This window comes from Boleophthalmus pectinirostris, unplaced genomic scaffold, assembly GCF_026225935.1.
Source record: "Boleophthalmus pectinirostris isolate CB_2022bp ecotype Guang Dong unplaced genomic scaffold, ASM2622593v1 HiC_scaffold_19, whole genome shotgun sequence".
NCBI classification, from domain to species: domain Eukaryota; kingdom Metazoa; phylum Chordata; class Actinopteri; order Gobiiformes; family Gobiidae; genus Boleophthalmus; species Boleophthalmus pectinirostris.
Genome location: NW_026571140.1, coordinates 18843081 through 18861170, shown reverse-complemented (window position 1 = coordinate 18861170; position 18090 = coordinate 18843081). Strand labels below are relative to the sequence as shown.

Sequence of the window (18090 nt, the reverse complement as noted above, 5' to 3'; positions counted from 1 at the left end):
TCATTTATCACAAGCCACTCGACGCACAGCACTCTCGCATATGTCTTAGAGGCTCGAGCACGGCATTCTCTGCATATTAGCCTTATCAATTTTTTAAGGATCCCACCAGGCTGCATTTTAGGAACTTGTTGAAATAATCATGAGAGTTGCTTGTTGGGTTATAACACACTTTGTTTCAATGAATTGGTGAGAAATGACCCAACATCCAATAGAGACTTGTCATTAGGTATGCATTGCATCGAAACCAATCTTAGTTGAGCTTGTCCTCCATTGTTTTTAAAAGAGACACTTCACTGGACACAATCAAATTAGCAAGAACATCACAGATACGGGGTAATAACCCTAAATTGAATTTCTAGCACCAGCTAAAGTGTCCCCTCTCTGCAGAATCAATTGCAGTGGAGACAAGAGGGAGGACAGGATGAGGGCATTCATAGTTAGCAGACCTTTAAAGAGTACACCAGAGATGCAGGCCATTTTCACGCTCTGGGGCCCAGCCATAATGTGAGGTTGCTGTCTGCTGCTGCTGGAGGAGGAGATGCAATCTATGCAATTGTTAATAAATTTAAATTACCTTACAGGTCCCATCAGTGAGCCAGTGAATTCAGGTCGGCTTTCAGCATTTGGAAGGATTCTTATTGTTTGGCATGAGCACTGCACATGACGACACTAACAGAGTGCAGACTGTGACAACTATACAAGCAATTAACTCGGCATCCTGTTAGCGGTGCTGTCCTCTGATATGTAGAGGAGACCTACAGAGTTTACTGAACCATGTCAATGCTATGCTCCTGTCCATCTTGGTCACTCATAATAATGTAAGAAAGAAACCTGTTAGTGTTCAATTGTGTTGCTGTGTATTCAGATGACATAACAACATTCTGCAGGCCTCTTTTTAGTTTTCATGTGACACTTGCTTGGAAGTCAGTATTCCCTTTAAGAGTAAATGTTCAAGACAATGCTAGCCTAGAGCTCAAAGGTCAATGGAGGATACAAAAGTTAAAAGTTACTGGCTGCAGTGTCTGAAGCACTGATGCTCAGGTCTGGGTTTGTTAAAACAGGATCCAATCAAGTGTTGGCTGTGAATTGATGATGCAAATTTGTTGATGTGTGTCGCAGAATGATAATGGATATGAAATGGCAAATGTAAAATGATCTGTGTTAAACTTAAGAAAAAATATATTGTTTTTGATAATTATCAGCAAGATATACTTTCAAAAGGAGTCAAGGTGTATGGGCGTTAAAAACATAGAGGAGCAAGTCCATAAGGAGGGTATTACCTTATCACATTGTTCAGTGGAACAGAGTGAGTGAGAGAGAGAGACACACAGACAAACTGAAAAAGTCATATCCCTCATGTAAAAACAGAAACAAAGAATATAAAGGCTGTAATTATTATTAATGTTACCATATTGTGTTGCTTATAACTCGCTTGCATTCTCTTGGTTCTCAGGTTAGCTGGATATGAATTATTGTGTGAGGTGGTCTAATAGCCCATTAGAGTGAGTTAAAGAGCTCCATCAGTGCATGGCACTCCTTCTCTTGGTCCCTTCAGAGAAAGACAGAGGCAGCAGATACACTCAGTAATGAGCAGGCCTCAGGACCATCGGAGCAGGACAGAATAGTCCCTAATGAACCACCGCACACACTCAGCCTGATTGAAATGTGCCACCAATGGCCGGCAGGAGCTTGCTTCAGCTCAACCAGAAAGCAGAGAGTGGAAGGAATCTTTTAAAATGTTTTGGGGAGATGAAACTTTTTAACTTTGTTTTGAAAAGTACTTTTTGAGGCAAGACAAATGTCCCATTGTGCTTTGATACAGTCAGCTAACTTTTGTATTTATTTATTTTTTATGTGTTTTATGCTTGTCTCTTATGATGTCTGTTGTGTCTTGTCTGTCTGTCTTTCTGTCTATCTATCTGTCTGTCTGTCTGTCTGTCTGTCTGTTATTTATTATTCTGATGATGACTACATAGAAGTGAAACTTCAGAGTGCGTGAGTAACAGCCACAGTGAGCAGTTCAGAGGAGGATTTTACCACACATTCTGAGTCACACGAGAAAAAGTGCACTCCAAGCTAATTTTACATCCTAGCCTTGAGCCTTCTTCCTCACCTTTTTGCAGAAGGTCAAAGCTATTCTGTTTTACAAGTTGAATAATAAGAAAATATTAAACAAAAAATACCCCATGATACAACTGGAACCACAGTGTTAAAAAGGTTGAGAAAAGCCATCACACATGAGGTAGTGGCTTTTGTTTCAGTGGGATATGCCATGTGTTCACATTTTTCTCCAACTGGACTGGTACATTAGTTTGAGGAGTTCTTTTACCTTTGGGTAATGGCCGAGCAGGACACAACCCCAGATGTGGGTTTTCAGTGTGGACACATACAGTATATCTAGAGCAGAGGCAAAGGATATACTAACCCAGAGTATGGAGGGCCATCATGGCAGATAGCAGGAGGAACAGCATGGTCTTCTCTGATGAATTTAATTTGAAGAAGTACAAGTCACACATTAACTGTAAAAAGACAACAGCGTTACTTCAAGATGTTTAATACACTGCTTTGCTTAAATAGGGATACAAATATATGATTATGACTAAAGAGGAAGTAATGAAGTAATTTGTATCTATAAAAAGATAAAGGACTGAACATTTCTCTGCCCAACAGTGGCTTTGTCTGGTTCAGTGTGAGTGGGGAGGTGATGACAGCAGGGAACTTCCAAACTTGACAGGAAAGGTCCTAGTCATTCTCTGTGGTTTTACAGGAAAAGAGAAGTATCATAAGACTCAGCTTAACTATATCATATAATATATCTTCCAAATGAACACTGTGTGCAGGGAGTCCACTGATTTGCTTCTCAAGGCCATTTGGGAGCTGAAGCAAATGTTTATTTTAACAAAATCTACCTAGTAAGTAAACCTATCCCACCAGTTGTATGTTATAACAGATGCACGAAGCCCCTTTTGTAAGGTTGGATCTAAATAATGCTTGATGTTTCTGAAGTCTGGTGGTACTGCTTACTGACCTAGTCTACAGACAATTACAGTGTCTCTATCTTCTACAGTAAAGTGAAAAAATACCACATTCTGAGTTGGGCGTGTTGTGATTTTCTTAACCACATTTTAATCATGGATCCATTATAGCAGCCGCAGAAAGGAAGCTGGTCAACGGTTTTCCCCAAGTTACAGCTCAAAGTTAAGCCAACTACAAAGACAGGGACATGTGTTACCCGACAGAGCACATGTATGTAACACACCAAACTAAAGTCTGCTTGTGGTGCGCATTATAGACACAAGGAAACCATCAAAAGGTTTAATGACTCAGGCACTAGTCTAGAGCCCTCAAGGAGACATATAAAAACTTAATCGTTACCCACTTTTTATGCTTACATTGTATGGGTTTCGAGTCAAAGATCACAAACTACTTGCTAAAAATCTATGTTTTCATGATCTGTAATATAAAAAAAAAATAATAATAATAATAAAAATAAATAAATTGAAGAAGGAAAGGAAAGATCAGAATATTAAATAGACTTTTTGTTACATTACAGAAAATCTAATGGGGAATGATACATTTCCCACATATTATATCATAATAACTATCTACAACTATACAATAAAGCAAAAATATATAATAATTATGATTATATCTACACTACATTGTAGTTACATAATTAACTACACAATCAACTTAATGGAGGCAAAAATAACAGGGTCGATTTGCTGCATGGTCAATATGCTGACATGACATCTTAAACTTTTGTGCTCGCGTTGTGGGAGTAGATGTTCACGATTGCCAGGCGAGGGCGTAGTCTTGATTCAAGCATCTCAGACACATCTTTAAAATTCATTAGAAAAGCACTTTTTAGAAGAAAGTAGGTTGCGCGATACAACTGTTGCTTTTCAGCTTTTCAGACAGTGCTTGAACTCATGTGAGTCCGCAGGACCGCTATGCTTAGGTTACATTTAACAATATGTTTCTGCTTACCATTGAGCCTGCTAAAGTTAGAAACAACCAAGCATCCAGCGACGGTGACTGTCCAAAGCAGCGCTCCCCGTTTTATCCACAACTAAGCATTCCAAGAACGGAGTATGAGCGACTAAACTGAACTAAGGAATATCTGTGGTCTTTGTCGGCAAATAAGGTAATAAGATGAAGGCTTTTCCCCTGTCTGGAAGAGTGGGTTCCATTGATTTGGGACGGGATCCTTTCTCTAACCACTCCTTGTTGCTTTGTCCAGCGGTGATGTCATACAGAGGGGCAAGATTCCCCACTCACCCGGCCCCGTGTTAACTCTTCGGTGTCCATAATCTGAGAAGTGTCCTACATAATACAGTATTCCATCCTAATATGTAAAATGTTTGTTTTTGAGGCATATCAGCTAGGCATTTCCAAGATATTAACAACATTTTAGCTGTACTGTAATGTATAAATATTTAAATATAACTCAGTACTAAATCTATTATTAAGATACAATAGACAACATACATTAACATCTAATAGCCGTATGTATTTCTTTTATAACCCTATATTTCTTTTGTCGTTTGTAAGTGATAACATGTATTTTTGTTTTGTAAGTAAACGCAACATGAACCACATGACGTTACCACGTGGCATTAACCAGGAAGTAGGTGGAACGTCAACAATACAATGGTGAGTGTGCAAATATTTTCACGTTTGCTCCATTTTTCTGAAGCAAATTGTGTGTTGAGTAGTTTTGAACATATTGATAGTTTATATCTTTGGTTGTTAAGTCTTGGGTCGTGTTTTATGTGATATCATAGTATTTTCTTGCACGCTATCACAATAACACTGTAATTTATTTGTAGATTGGTTTAAGGTTAAGTCATTCATTGTACGCCTAACTAACAACTAACGCTAATTAAAGCCTGTCTCTGGTTTAAAAACAAGGCAGTTATGGCGTCTTCGGATTGGCATCTATCTCTGAAGCTTGTAGACCAGCCCAAATCCAAATTCCACTTCCCAGAGATGATGCCTGGAGACGTCCCACCGGGAGGATACAGAGTGGCGACCCTAAAACAGCTGGTCGCCGCTCAGCTACCTGACTCGATTCCAGATCCAGAACTTATAGGTTTGCAAAAGATATCGTTGAAAACAACTAACTAGAATATAATACTTTCTTAGTAACCTAAATTGTTGTTTGTATGTTTGTCATAAATTAGAGCTGGTCCACTGTGGCAGGAAATTGAAGGACGACCTTACTTTAGATTCTTATGGCATTCAGAATGGGTCCACCATACACATCCTCAAAAAGAGTTGGCCAGAGCCCGAGAGTGCTCCAGGTTGTCTTTTTTATAATTGGAAATTAATTGGTGTATTTATACGTAGTATGATTAACATTTAACGTGTAATGTTGTAATGTAGAGCCTGTGAATAGAGCTACAGCTGCCAGAGAGTTCAGAGTTTTTCATGCTGCTCTTCATTCTCTCAACTCATCCTACAGAGATGCAGTAAGACTTGTTTGTTGTCAGTCGTAGAACTAAAGCACATTCATGCTGAGTATTATAAACAAAACTAGTTGCCTGCTTCAGTTTTGTGAGTTTGAATACAGATTCAGATCAAAATTAAAGTGTGTCAATTTTGTTGTTGTACAATTTCTTCCAAATATGAATAGGAATAATTGTAAATATAAATGTATTGATTTAACTTGCATGTGTTTATTTCCCTAATAGGTTTACAAAATGCTGACAAATAAAGAGTCTCTGGATCAAATAATTGTGGCTACGCCAGGCCTCAGATCTGACCCAGTTGCTCTTGGTATGATTAAAAATTGTCTTTATCCATTAGATAATACTAATAGAAAAGAAATTCAAGTTTTGTCTGGCCCTGTTTATCTTAGGTGTACTCCAGGACAAAGACCTGTTTGTGCAATTCACAGACCCCAACATGTTGGATGAGTGAGCGGATATAATTATCATATAGATCATAATGTTGACTTTTGTTAATATCTTAAATATGTCTTCCTTTTGCAGGTTGATAAATTCACATCCAGCTCTGGTGAATGCCATTATCCTGGTCCTGCACTCTGTGGCAGGAAGCATGCCTGCACAATCCAGCACCAGCTCATCGCGCAATGTCTCTTCCAGCTCTTACAGTGACATGCCAGGTCTTTTTTTTTTTTTTTTTTTTTTTTAACCTAAAATATGTTTAATACTCTGTCACCAATGAGATTTTAATAAGGTATGTTGTTATTTGTTATTTTTTACAGGAGGATTTATGTTTGAAGGCATGTCTGATGATGAGGAAGAGTTCCAGTCTGTGAGTAAACCATTATTCACTATATGATATACATATATAATGGTAATAATATAAAAATATAATATATTTTCACAGAGTCCATCAGCAGCTCAATCAAACAGATCAGGGCCGTCATCAGGAATGAGACCCATCTCTCTGAGTCACAGTGGAGCCACAGGCCCACGACCGATCACACAGAGTGAACTGGCTACAGCCCTGGCTCTGGCTAGTACTCCAGACAGCAGTGCAGTCACCCCTACCACAACAAGCCAGGTCTCCTCACTAACTCACATCTATGCATTACACTTTAACATTCAAAAGACTTTCACCTTATAACTGACTATATAAAACTGTTATTTAGGCTGACCCATCCAGTAGTGTTAATTCCATGCCAGCAGGAACTCCTGTCAGTAATGATCTTTTCAGTCAGGCTCTACAGCAGGCGTTACAAGCCACCACCATGTCATCTTTACAAGTAAGACTATGTAAATCTATTTTTAAGCATATGGCTGTGTTGTATTGTACTTTACATATTATGTATTTAACGAGTTTGAGACAGCATTGTGTATTTCCTGTGTGTGTTTGGTGCTGTTAGGGCAGATGGCAGTCCCAGATGCAGCAGCTCAGAGACATGGGAATCCAAGATGAAGAGCTGATGCTGAGGGCGCTGCAGGCCACAGAAGGTGATATCCAGGCTGCCCTCGAGCTTATATTTGCTGGAGGCCCCGGACTCTGAGTCTGCCTGAGGACAGAAAGCAAATTCTCTGTCAAAACGTGGTCAAGATACATCACATTATAAAGGCAATTTAGATTTGTTTGTTAAATGTAACACTCTGCTAAATTACCTTTCATTCTGCTAAACAATGACAGGGCAGTATTTTATGTAAGTGAAATAAATAGATTACATGTTTCTTATAAGTTAATAAAAGTGTGTGTTTGTGGAGTATTGGTTGTGTTTAAAAACCAGCATTAAATCCAACAGCTTTAGTTTGACCCTTATTGTAACTCACTAATAGAACCACTAGATGGCACTGCAGCCAATCTTTTGTAATCCAGACTGTTAACTCAATGCCGTGAATTCACTTTTTTCAATCAGTAACAATTCAGTTAGTTAGAAACAATATATATTAGTTTCTTTGATACCATTGTTAAGTTACAATTTTTTGACTCTCAAAATAGATTTACTGGCAGAGTGAACTAGTACAGGGTGCCTTTACTTAAATTGCCGACAACTGTATTATTAACATTTGAATTTGTTCAGATCAGGCTTATTAGAGAGTGCCACGTTTGCTTTGTCTCCCATCACGATATTTTAGGGGTGAGCATTTTGCATGCCCCCTCCCTTCTGCTACCCACTGTTCTCCATCTACAGTAATTGCCCTGCTTAGTTTTATTACTGCATCTGTGGATGTGACAGCTCAATCAGCAAATTGCCCTTTCATGAGCACAGCACCCAAACAGTGTTTTAGCCTGCGTTTTCCCATTACCATTTTATATGTGTGCACACCTGCGGGCAATTTCTACCTTCAAATGCCTCCAAGGGTAATTCCACAATAAAGTAAAGCCACCATGCACTGGGTAACTGCCATGGTTCCACCAAGAAGATAAATTAAATTGTGTCTGTCTTCAAAAAAGCAAGAGAGGACACTACAGTAACCAAGCTTCACAAGTTATATTCATCCACAGGTTTGGGCAAACTCACCTTCTATACATGATTCAATTATTATAGCATTATTATTAAAGGGTGATAGAAAAGTAAATTTGGAATAGTCTGAATCACTAAAGGTTCACTTTGTGTCTGGGAGCTGAATTACACCCACTGGAGGCACCATCAGTAGCAGCAGACTTAAATTGTGATTCATGAGGGAGTTGAAATAATGAAAAACAAGCTGTTATTTTCCTTTCCCCACTCCCACATACCACTTAGATTTTTCAAATGAATAAAGCCACTCTCATTAGGTTTTGTACCATTTCAACATAGTACTTCAAAAACCTGCCTCCTTATCACACTGCATTTTTCTGGTTGTGTGAAAAAGCATTTTATATCACAATTATCCCGTCACATACAGATATGGAAGTTTTGATTATTATTTATGCCAATAAAGAGAAATATGAAAGGTACTAATATGTCTCCAATAAAATATTATGGCAAATCAAACAGTGTTCTTCTAACCAAAGAAATCCCTTCTACCCTTAGTAGTTCTTTCACTTCATGCAAGTTATTGCCTGGTTTTGCTTTTGCCCCAGATTGACTTGAGCTGACTGAAACAAACTTGTTTCTCTCAAGGCCATTTTAGTACCTCATGGTTCACCCACTGGTTTGAAGCTGCAGAAATGTTTATTTTATTTATTTATTTATTTACCTACCTTCTGCTCACAAATGCCTCATACATAGATTTTCTCAGGTGTTTTAATTTATGATGGAGCTCTAGGGCAGAAAACTGCTGCAGAGGAAGAAGATAAGGCAAATAATAAAGAGAAATTTTGAGAATCTAAGGTGATGACCAGTGTTCAAGTTGCCAAAAAAAAAAAAAAAAAAAAATAGCTATATTATGGTCAAACCACACAAAAGTCCACAGTATAGAACCTCTGTAATGACATAACTGTTCCAGAATTGCTTTAATAGCTAAAAGCTAAACTGAATTAATTATAGTTCACATTTCTCAATATTTTAGGCCAAAGTAAAGTAAGTAAAAACCTCTCCCTTTGTTTTATTACATATGATGTATGATATTGAAAGCCACAAGCAGATTATGGGTGAAAGATGGAGACCAAGCAAAATACATTAGAGCACAGTCCTACAAAGTGGATCAATATAATAGAACAACAAGTGCTGGTGTAATAGCTCTGCTATTCTGTCCTTGACTCAAACAATGGGGCACTCTTCACTGTTTATTGAAGGGACCTCTCCATGGTAACTGGCAATGAAGACTCTGGAGGATGCATTTTGGGCAGTTGTGTTTGATGAACAGTAGGTGTTTGGTAACAAATGAAGACAAACAGACAAATCATTAGTTGACACATTTAACTTAATAAACCCAATTTTTATTTTAGGCTGAACCTCTTTGCCTCATGGTCCCCATTCAGTACATTCAGTATATACATTTGGCCATGAGGGACTGTACAGATATGTTTTAGTAGTGCATACATTGGTGGCACAAAATGGACACAAATAAAACGCCATTCATGCCACTTAACCGGGTTTAAGTGACGACACACATTGGGCAAGTTGATAACTGCTTACAACAAATCACACTCATTCGACTACACACACCCAAACACACAGATGCACAATGGTGTGTATGCAGTTGCACCTAGTTCAATGGCTTAAGACACTTCTGAGGAGGGCAAAAGGGCGCGTTTAGATTCTAATAATAGACATTTTCAGAAGCATGTCCACTGATTACAGACCATCTCTTCTTCAATCAGAAAACCCACCCCATGGTCTCACCCCTCCCCAAACTATACCTCCTGCATTCCCTTTTTAAATCCAAAGCTAAGGCCTCTTGACAGACAGTGCAGCCACCATATACAGACTCTTATAGAAATTATTCTCATCAGCAGCAGAAAGCAAATATATAGCTTTTCCTGGGAACATTCAGACTGCACATTGAGTGTAATCCTTTACATGTACTAACATAGGTCCATAATGTCATCTTAGTTTCCCTCACTAAAGCTCTAAAAGGTGGCTTTATTAACTGACCTTTGTCCATCAATAGCTTGAGGGCACACATCATGTACTACCAAATATTCAACATCCCTTTCTGGTAGCAGTATAAATGATCCATTTTATATGTCACAAGTAACTGTCTGTGTTTGCATAGCATACAGCAGGTACAGAAGTGCTGTACTTATAGCCAGTTCCCTTTTATGCTTTCACCAATTTACAATAAAAGTGACAGCAGTTCAATTAAATATTTTGAAATCAATGATTATGTGCACTTTTGATAACTAATTTATCAGATGGATCATTTAACTTAAAGGCAATCACAGCTGAACCCTCTGACTGTTGTCAAGACATTTTATTTAGTTTTAATACTGAAATAAAATTACTTTCCCACAAAATTCTAATAGTAGTAGTAAAGATGTAGGCCTAGTGCTACAGTAATTACTGAATATTTTGCATACAAACACAAGGCAGTCAAAATGCCCTGACGTGTGACTTTATTGCTAACTGTAGTAACTGGTCAGCATTTTTTGAGTCTGTATCAGATAAATGAATCCAAGAAGGTCTCTTAGGTGAAAAAAACAAAGGCTAAAGCAATGGCTGTGATAAGTTTGTACCAACAATCATTCACACATTTAAATAAATGGGTAAATTGTAGAAATGTTTTCTACGGCTTTTTGAGGCTTGACAATCTAAAATGGTCAGAAGACAGGCCACTGAGGCAACGTGCAGTAGGCAGAAGCAAGAATATGAACAGAGCACCACAGAAAAAGAGGCCAAGAAAAGTCCAAAAACCACAATCACATGGGCACAGGACTGGAGGGCTGGCCACAGGGGTACTGGCCCTCACAATAAGGAACACATCAGAAACCAGAATAAATATACCAGTCACAGAACAATCGTTAAAAGCAGACTTGGACCTCTGGTGATCTAGCCTTTTGAATTGACCCATGCATTATAAGGCATTAACCAAAACATTTGTTACTGACATCACATCACTGTATATAGTAGTGAGTATACATACAATTTTGGATCTGGAATAATTTGCTGGAATTTGTGTGACTGACTGTTCCCAAAATGCATTTCTTAAAAAACACTGATATAATTGTAAAGGAACTGGGAATGTCAAAAGGAGGGCAGATCGATATCCGTAATCCCATTGTACCTATTGATCCACAGATGGACGAATGAAATTGATTTTTCTTTCTGAGGTAGACAATGCAGGCATATTTCATTCTCCCAATGCATAGCCAGTGGAAAGCAGGGGTAGAGAGAGGGTAATTTGGTTCATTTGGAAGAGGCTCTGGGCTGAAGCCTCAGCCAATGGTACTGGGGTAGATAGGTGGAACCATCCATCACTCTCTCGTGGCTGTCTCTGCAACTATGGTACTTACACTGTCAGTGGCATGATACCACTGTTCAGTGATGGATAGCACACAACATGTATTCTGACAAGATAGAGAGATCAGTGTGCCGAGCTCTGGCCTGTTGCTTCATGTGCAGCTAGGGATACCATTCATACAAGGCTGATGTTTTTATGTCAGTGGAGGTTGGATCCAACTTCAGGTCTTCCCATTCCTTAACAGAGCCGAATTGAAATAAGAGCAACCATCCAAAATTCTGCAGAATGTCCACTTTAATTGGATGGCACAGGGTATAAGATTCATTCTAATGAAAAAATCCATCTTCTGTACCTATTTTAAGCCTCAAGTGCTAAGGGAGCTCCAGGATCACTGAAATTATGTTCATCAGTTAGATGCCACTTAATTAAGTGGGTCCTTTTTATAAATAAAATAAAATAAATTTATAAAGACTTTTGCAACAACCATTTTTTTCTTATTTAGACAGTATGCATTTGGCCTTGCAGTTCAACAAACTGTCCAGTGGCCAATGAGGTGAGTCTGTTTCATCAGCAGTTTCTATTCCCCACTGGTCTCTAGTTGAACTCTGGCCAACCCCACTTTTCCAAACCAGTGAGGTTATATATGCCAGCAGGTGCCCCCGAACATTATAGTGTCCTGATGGCCACGGGGTACAGCAGGGACATGTGCTCGGCCCCCTTAATGGGAAGCTTGCGGCTCGAGTAAAAGTGGATGATTTCAGGCACGCTGTCAAAGGGGCAGCTGTTCTGGCCCAGTATGTACTTGTTCTCCTTGGTCCGTGAGAGCTTCATGTGCATAAAGCCTTGGCTGCTCCTGGGGAAACACAAAACACACTGTTAGTTTTCAAATTAAAAAAAACAAAACACAGCTCTACAGCAATTACAAAAATATCTGTGTTTGTTCTGTACACAACAGCATGAATGTAAAATTACAGTAGAGGGCCATCGGAGGAAGGCTAAAAGGTAGGGTGCTTAAGGTAGTGGACTAGACTTGCACAACATAAGGATGAGACTAATGAACCCCCAGGATGAATCACTTAAGCTACAGCTATAAATGCAGAGCAAATTAAAAGCTCCCCTGGCCATTGATCAATACCTTTTACAGTTTGCCAGTAATCGGCTTTAAAATAGAACATGTCAATACTCTGCACTTCGAACATTATACATTAACATGTAAAGAGGAGAAAATTCTTAGACTGTAACATGCACTGGGCAAATTACACTTTTTAGCTCACAAGCAAGTCTACTGTAAACTTAAGAGTAGAGATACAATTTTATTTATTTCAATTGTACATTTCATTTGTATATGACTGCTGTACCTTTTTTGTCAGGGGTTGTCATGTTGACTCATTGTTATGTTGGAAGTCATTCCTGTTGCAACCAATTACATGACTGGAGTAAACTACGTGTATGAGTGGGATAAAAAGTATTCACAACATTACTAGAAGCACTAACATGTATAATAGTAGAAAATTATACAAAATCAAAAGCAGACAAAAAAATGTAACTAAAGTACTTTCTAGGGGACTGTATTTAAATGTTTTTACCATTAGTTAGACAATTACAGAACAGATTTTGACTTCGGCCAGTGAGACAAAAGCCTACCAATCACTAAATTTAGGACACTGACAAGAGTTTGAAGCTGCACGATACAAGTGGACTAAACATTTTGATGAGGAACATGACTATATGGGTCATAAGATTATCTGATTAGTACTGATTGTTGAATCTCATTTTAGCCCTTCAAACAATTGCTTTTACCATACATACACATTTTTCTAGTCGTATGGTGAGTAGTCAGCAGATACAGTGCTCAAATGGCTGAAAATAGCATAGACAATTTTTTACTTATCTCATAATTGCACACGTAAAAGATGTACATTTGTTCCTTGGTTCTTCCATATTCAGAAATAATAGCATTGATAACAGGCAAGCAGAAAAATGCTAAGAATGCTCTGGGTTCAAACTATGGACATTTGGCTTACAAATACTTAACATGTTTCATTATCTAAATATTAGTCATATTCTGTGTCAAAGAAAGGTCTAATTTTATGACACTACTTACGCTATCAAAATCAAATAAATAAATCCTTGTAATTACACAGCCTAAGGTCATGATAGCTCGTGATGATTAATAATTTGTTTGAGATTAAATTGGTTTGAAAGGTGGTGGTGCTATTTGAGCTGTTCTTAGAAATGCGGGATTCAGCAAGGCTTTTGATAAATGTTCATCAGCTCTTGGGGGAGATGGGCATTAGGTTACACAGGGCCACACTTTAAAAAGAAAAACACATCAATAACATCCTTTTTAGATTCCCAAAAGGTTTTCCAGCAAGACTTCAGCTCCTTATCACATTACAAAGACAGCACTACTCAGCAATGGATCACTATAGCTAGCGTCACCTATCTGAATAGCCTATTTTTTGTAGATTTATCATTTAAACAGGGTATTGTGGGTATTGCTAATCTGGACTCATCTCATAGACAGGTGCTGGTTTATTGGGGTTTTGTGCCTTTGACTTGAACCCTTTCCACAAGACAGAAATAGGTTGACGGCAATCAAAGCTTATCTCTATCTTCAGGAATGACGCTCTCAATAATATCTATGGCAACAGAGAAAGTACACCCTTCAAAAGATAATTCCATTTCTCATTACCATAATGACAAGAGGATGTTTTTCTACATTTGGTAAGATATGAAAATGCGAGTAAAGCCATACAGTAAACAGGCTTAAAAGCAAATCTGGTAGAGCTTCCAAGGCAGACCTAACTTTGATGATGAGGTCTTCATTTCGTCTGTCTGAAGAATAATCTTTTACACTCAAATATAACAAAACAGTCCCTGTTTTCCCATCTTCTTTTCCCTATGCAACAATTCAAAAGGTTTTGTTAGAAAGAAGTCAGTTTCTCTCCAAAGTCATCATAAAAGCTGTCTGAGGTATTTCTAAACGCTTTTTGAGGTTCAAATGGTACAAATAGCTTAAAGTGTTCAAAGACGAGAGGTGCAGTGTGGCAGGTGGCCTGAAAAGAGGGTTAGAAGGGCAAAACAGATAAAAAACACCTTGTGGCCTCTGAAGGATAGGGTCTCAGCTGCATCTGTCTGTATCAATAATGCAGTGGACATACGTGCCACCTCGTGCCCTGATACATTTTTCAGCAGCCCAGAACATGCAGGATCTTCACCTCCACTTTTAATTCATTTTCAGAGCCAGAAGGAGGGGAGATGGGCTTCTGTCAGAGGACTGAACTTACAGATACCTCTGCCCAGCGGCATGGCACCTGTCATTTCCATAAATCAACCTACAGTTTGTTCTCTGCACCTCGTCTGTCCCAAAGTTGAAAGACGGGGGGCATCTGAGAGCACAGTAACACAAACAGATTCTGAAAACATTCTCTATGCTAATGGGGTTTTCTCTGTATTCTTCTGTTTCCCACACACTTAGTTGCAAGCTGAAGATTTTTCCAAAAACAGACAATGGCAAGTTGAAATACTTTAAGTTGAAATAAAGTAAATGTAACTGATAAGCACCAGCACACCATGAGAAATAAACTAAATCTGAATCCAGAGAGCTCTAGCTATCTAAAATGAAATGTACAATTACTTGAACCACGTCCCCAGATACGAAGTAGTAAATATGTTCAAATCAAATGTAGCTTTGCATATTTTTTCTTAGTTACAAAAACACTCAACATGATGCCCCTTTTATTCATGTTATAATTTGATGTTTGTGAAATCTGGAGGTTCTACGCTTTCACATCAGACAGCAAGAACGAAAAAAAACTATGTCTCTACTATCTACAGGATAAGGCACTGGCATTGACCTATAAAAGTAAACATTGTGGATGATATTTCTTTTTATTTATCTATTTATACATTTATGATATTTATTTAATTTATGTTTAAGTTCTCCAACCATATCACTTTGTCTGTCACACTTCAGGTAATGAAAACAAGGGGTGTTCTAAATCCATTCAGTCACATTGATTATATGAAGGGCACAGATAACTGAGTTGTGGGGCACAGCATATCATGCACCAGTGTTGTCAAAGGGGGTCAATGGGGCAGGAGGGGCTGTGGACAGACAGGAGGAGGTGGGAGAATAGGGTCAAAGTTCAACATGATCATGGTGGAAATGCACAGTCAGCACTAAACCTATTACTTAGCTCTATTGTAATGTGCAGCAGTTTTATACATCTTCACCTTGGACTACATTGGTCATATCCATGTGTAGCGTATCTATTTATGTTATACAGGAGACAGTGTAGTCCTTACTTAAGGGAGAGGGAGTAATCATTCTTGCTGGTCTCGCTGTTTCTCACCAGGTAGCTGGCCTCTTTACACAGCCGGAGAAGAGACTCCGCATCTGTTCTACTGATGGCTCCATGGTACCAGCTACAGGAAAAAAGTCAAGAATTATAGGCACAAAAATACAATAAAATGCATGTCTAGTTTGTGAAAAATAATGATAAATCTACCACCTGCATTTACTTTGCATTAACTCAAATAATATTATAATATAATAATAATATTATGAAATGTTCGCTGAAGCTTTTTTGTTTATTCATGTACACCTGGATTCATTTCAAATTCACATTAGTAAGCAAATGATAAGGTTAATGTTATCATGACTCACAACTGGTTTTCCAGGGGCATGGTCGGGTCAATGCGCTCCCCCACTGAAGAGCTGCTGTGGTCCATTGAGGTCATTTTAGTGTTAACTAGACACCCGCTGGAGTGTCGCTGGAGTGGCCGAGCTTTCCCATCTTTAGTAGGCGACATTCTGGACTTCTCCACTCCATCAAATTGTACTGTAACACAAAAATATGAGTGTCATGAAAATGTATCACAGTTGAGTTCAGAAAAGATGAGTGCCAATCAGATTAAAAAATAACGTAAAACGACATACAAATCATATGGCAATTAAAATACAAAAAAAAGAAAAGGAAAAGAAAAGTAAGCAAGCATTTTAACAGTCAAAGTCCACAACAAATATCAACTGAGTGGGAAATTGTCTAAAGGTGCATGGACACTCGAAAGGACTTGAGTGCATTACTAGGTTCATACCATTCAATCAATCAGAGGGTAGACTGTATTTGCAGTTTTTAACTAGAGCAAATAAAAGTCAGGAGATAATGCATGCAGACCAATAAAACAGTGTTTGTGTTTGCAAAGGCCAGAGTAGACAGCTGAAAGTTAAGTACGTCTCATCATCAGTCAGCCTAATGATGTCAAGGCAGATTTCCCTTTGAGCGGACAAATAGAGCTACAGTGTCTTCTTTCAGTGTCACACATGACGTGAGGCTTAGCGGGACATGTATGGCTGATTAAAGAGCTAAGCTCCACAAATCAAAGCTGGTGCTCTCAGAGAAGGAGTTCACATAGACTCAACACTGAAGTAGCTGGTGTTTCTGCAGCAATCTGTCACTAATGGGCAGTGCTGTGTTAAGTGGTTAATTAGCAGCACTGAACACTAATCAGTCTGACAGACACTGTGATCTTCACGTGCCATTGACGAGGGGCTTGTGCCTGTCTGCTGTGCATTCCACTCAGAGGATAGTGTTACTCTGCATAGTGTGAGTGCTCCTGGATCAGGCTGAGTGGAGGGAGTGACAGGCCCATCTATAACTCTGAGCACTGTCAATGTGGTATGTCCACTCATTTCAGCAGCTCTATTCCTCTACATGGGCCTACATGGAAAAACATCAACATGAGATCAAATTTATTCATTGCAGTTGAATATTCAGAGAGTAAAGGTTATACATTGTAGTTTTGCATTCTATGGGCTTGAGGACTAACATCAGCCATGATGCCATTTTGTTTTCAACCAGTAGAGGGTTCCCTCATTCCCCCATTTAATCAATAGTTGAACTCAATGGCCTTAAACCAAAGATAACATTTCCCAAAGTCAAAAGCATCGCTAGTGATGGTTCTAAGCTATCACTGGCTCCATTTAATGTTAAAGCTCAAACTGCTGTTGACACTTCCTAAAAGTATACTTCAGTGTGGGCGAGTTGTCTAGTACAAAATACTACATACTACTAAGTAAACATGAAAAATGATTGAGTCAAATATCAAAACCACATTAATGATAGACAATACAAAGGTGTACATGAGTGTAAAGTACAGTATAAAATGGTACAATTGTGTTTCCATGGAAACTAACGGGGGGACACTCATATGCAGGACTCAGTGCTGTCCACACTGACAGATTACAACATGTAAAAATGCTCTCACATCATCTGTAACCTTTGCACCAGTACTTCTTTTTAATAACTTAATGTTGGGCTCAATCTTTTCGTTATAGAATGTCATTGGATCTGTTTTTTTACATACCAAGGTCAGGAAATATGTTCTGAAATATGTAATGGAGGCAGCTTGAAACAGACTGTGAGAAATAGAATGTGACCACTTAAAATGTTGCTTTTGTCTAGAGATGTCTTCTTGTTGTATCACTGCATTTTCTCAAATTTAGAGAATGTGTTCTACTATACTAATATGTGGTGTGTGTCTGTCTGAACTGAGAAATGGAGACTAACAAAGCTGCATTCACATTGCCCAATTCAATGTTCACCTTTTTACCTCTTCAAATCTGCACTGTGATCCCAGTGCCAGCATTAACTCTTTTCCCTGATTCAACTCAACTGCAGCTCTTATTTGACCTTGATTAAACTTCTTTTTCCTGCTGCCATTGAAGAATGCCTGAGTAGCTTTTCTTAGTGGAATGCACCCTATCAACCTTTTCTGTCAAGACTCAGGTTTTTCATGAAGAATGCACACACCT

The 18090-nt window shown here is 38.6% G+C and overlaps 3 protein-coding genes across 8 annotated transcripts in view; 1 reads left to right on the top strand and 2 right to left on the bottom strand.

The window, feature by feature from the left end:
- cd276 (CD276 molecule) overlaps positions 1-4131 on the bottom strand; it is a 58082-nt gene extending 53951 nt beyond the window's left edge. For both annotated transcript variants that reach the window (XM_020941469.2, XM_020941470.2), the window contains exons 1-2: positions 3991-4131; positions 2426-2519 (exon numbers count right to left, since the gene is read on the bottom strand). In XM_020941469.2, coding sequence (XP_020797128.1) covers positions 2426-2519; positions 3991-3993 — 97 coding nt within the window. In that variant the 5' untranslated portion in view covers positions 3994-4131. The remainder of the gene's footprint in view (positions 1-2425; positions 2520-3990) is intronic.
- LOC110175313 (ubiquitin-like protein 7) lies at positions 4010-7204 on the top strand. 3 transcript variants are annotated; one of them, XM_020941468.2, is made up of 13 exons: positions 4102-4147; positions 4244-4338; positions 4582-4656; positions 4915-5095; positions 5187-5306; positions 5389-5474; positions 5697-5781; positions 5864-5921; positions 5997-6130; positions 6233-6282; positions 6358-6534; positions 6623-6736; positions 6857-7204. In XM_020941468.2, exons 3-13 carry the CDS (start codon positions 4654-4656, stop codon positions 6995-6997), a joined length of 1149 nt encoding a protein of 382 aa, XP_020797127.1. In that variant the 5' UTR covers positions 4102-4147; positions 4244-4338; positions 4582-4653; the 3' UTR covers positions 6998-7204. The 3 variants fall into 3 exon arrangements, with proteins under 3 accessions (XP_055010446.1, XP_020797127.1, XP_020797126.1); XM_020941467.2 differs by having other exon boundaries at positions 4125-4147; positions 4244-4355; XM_055154471.1 differs by lacking the exon at positions 4244-4338 and having other exon boundaries at positions 4010-4147.
- Positions 7205-9284: 2080 nt separating this feature from the next.
- The window catches only part of LOC110175286 (SH2 domain-containing adapter protein F), a 59444-nt gene continuing 50638 nt past the window's right edge, over positions 9285-18090 (bottom strand). For all 3 annotated transcript variants that reach the window (XM_055154599.1, XM_020941435.2, XM_055154600.1), the window contains 3 exons: positions 15943-16117; positions 15582-15701; positions 9285-12123 (listed from right to left, as the gene is read on the bottom strand). In XM_055154599.1, coding sequence (XP_055010574.1) covers positions 11937-12123; positions 15582-15701; positions 15943-16117 — 482 coding nt within the window. In that variant the 3' untranslated portion in view covers positions 9285-11936. The remainder of the gene's footprint in view (positions 12124-15581; positions 15702-15942; positions 16118-18090) is intronic.

Coding starts and splice junctions, on each gene's coding strand:
- LOC110175313 (XM_055154471.1), top strand. Junction 5,475..5,696: donor ACTCATCCTACAGAGATGCA/GTAAGACTTGTT, acceptor TTTCCCTAATAG/GTTTACAAAATGCTGACAAA. Junction 6,131..6,232: donor CTCTTACAGTGACATGCCAG/GTCTTTTTTTTT, acceptor TATTTTTTACAG/GAGGATTTATGTTTGAAGGC.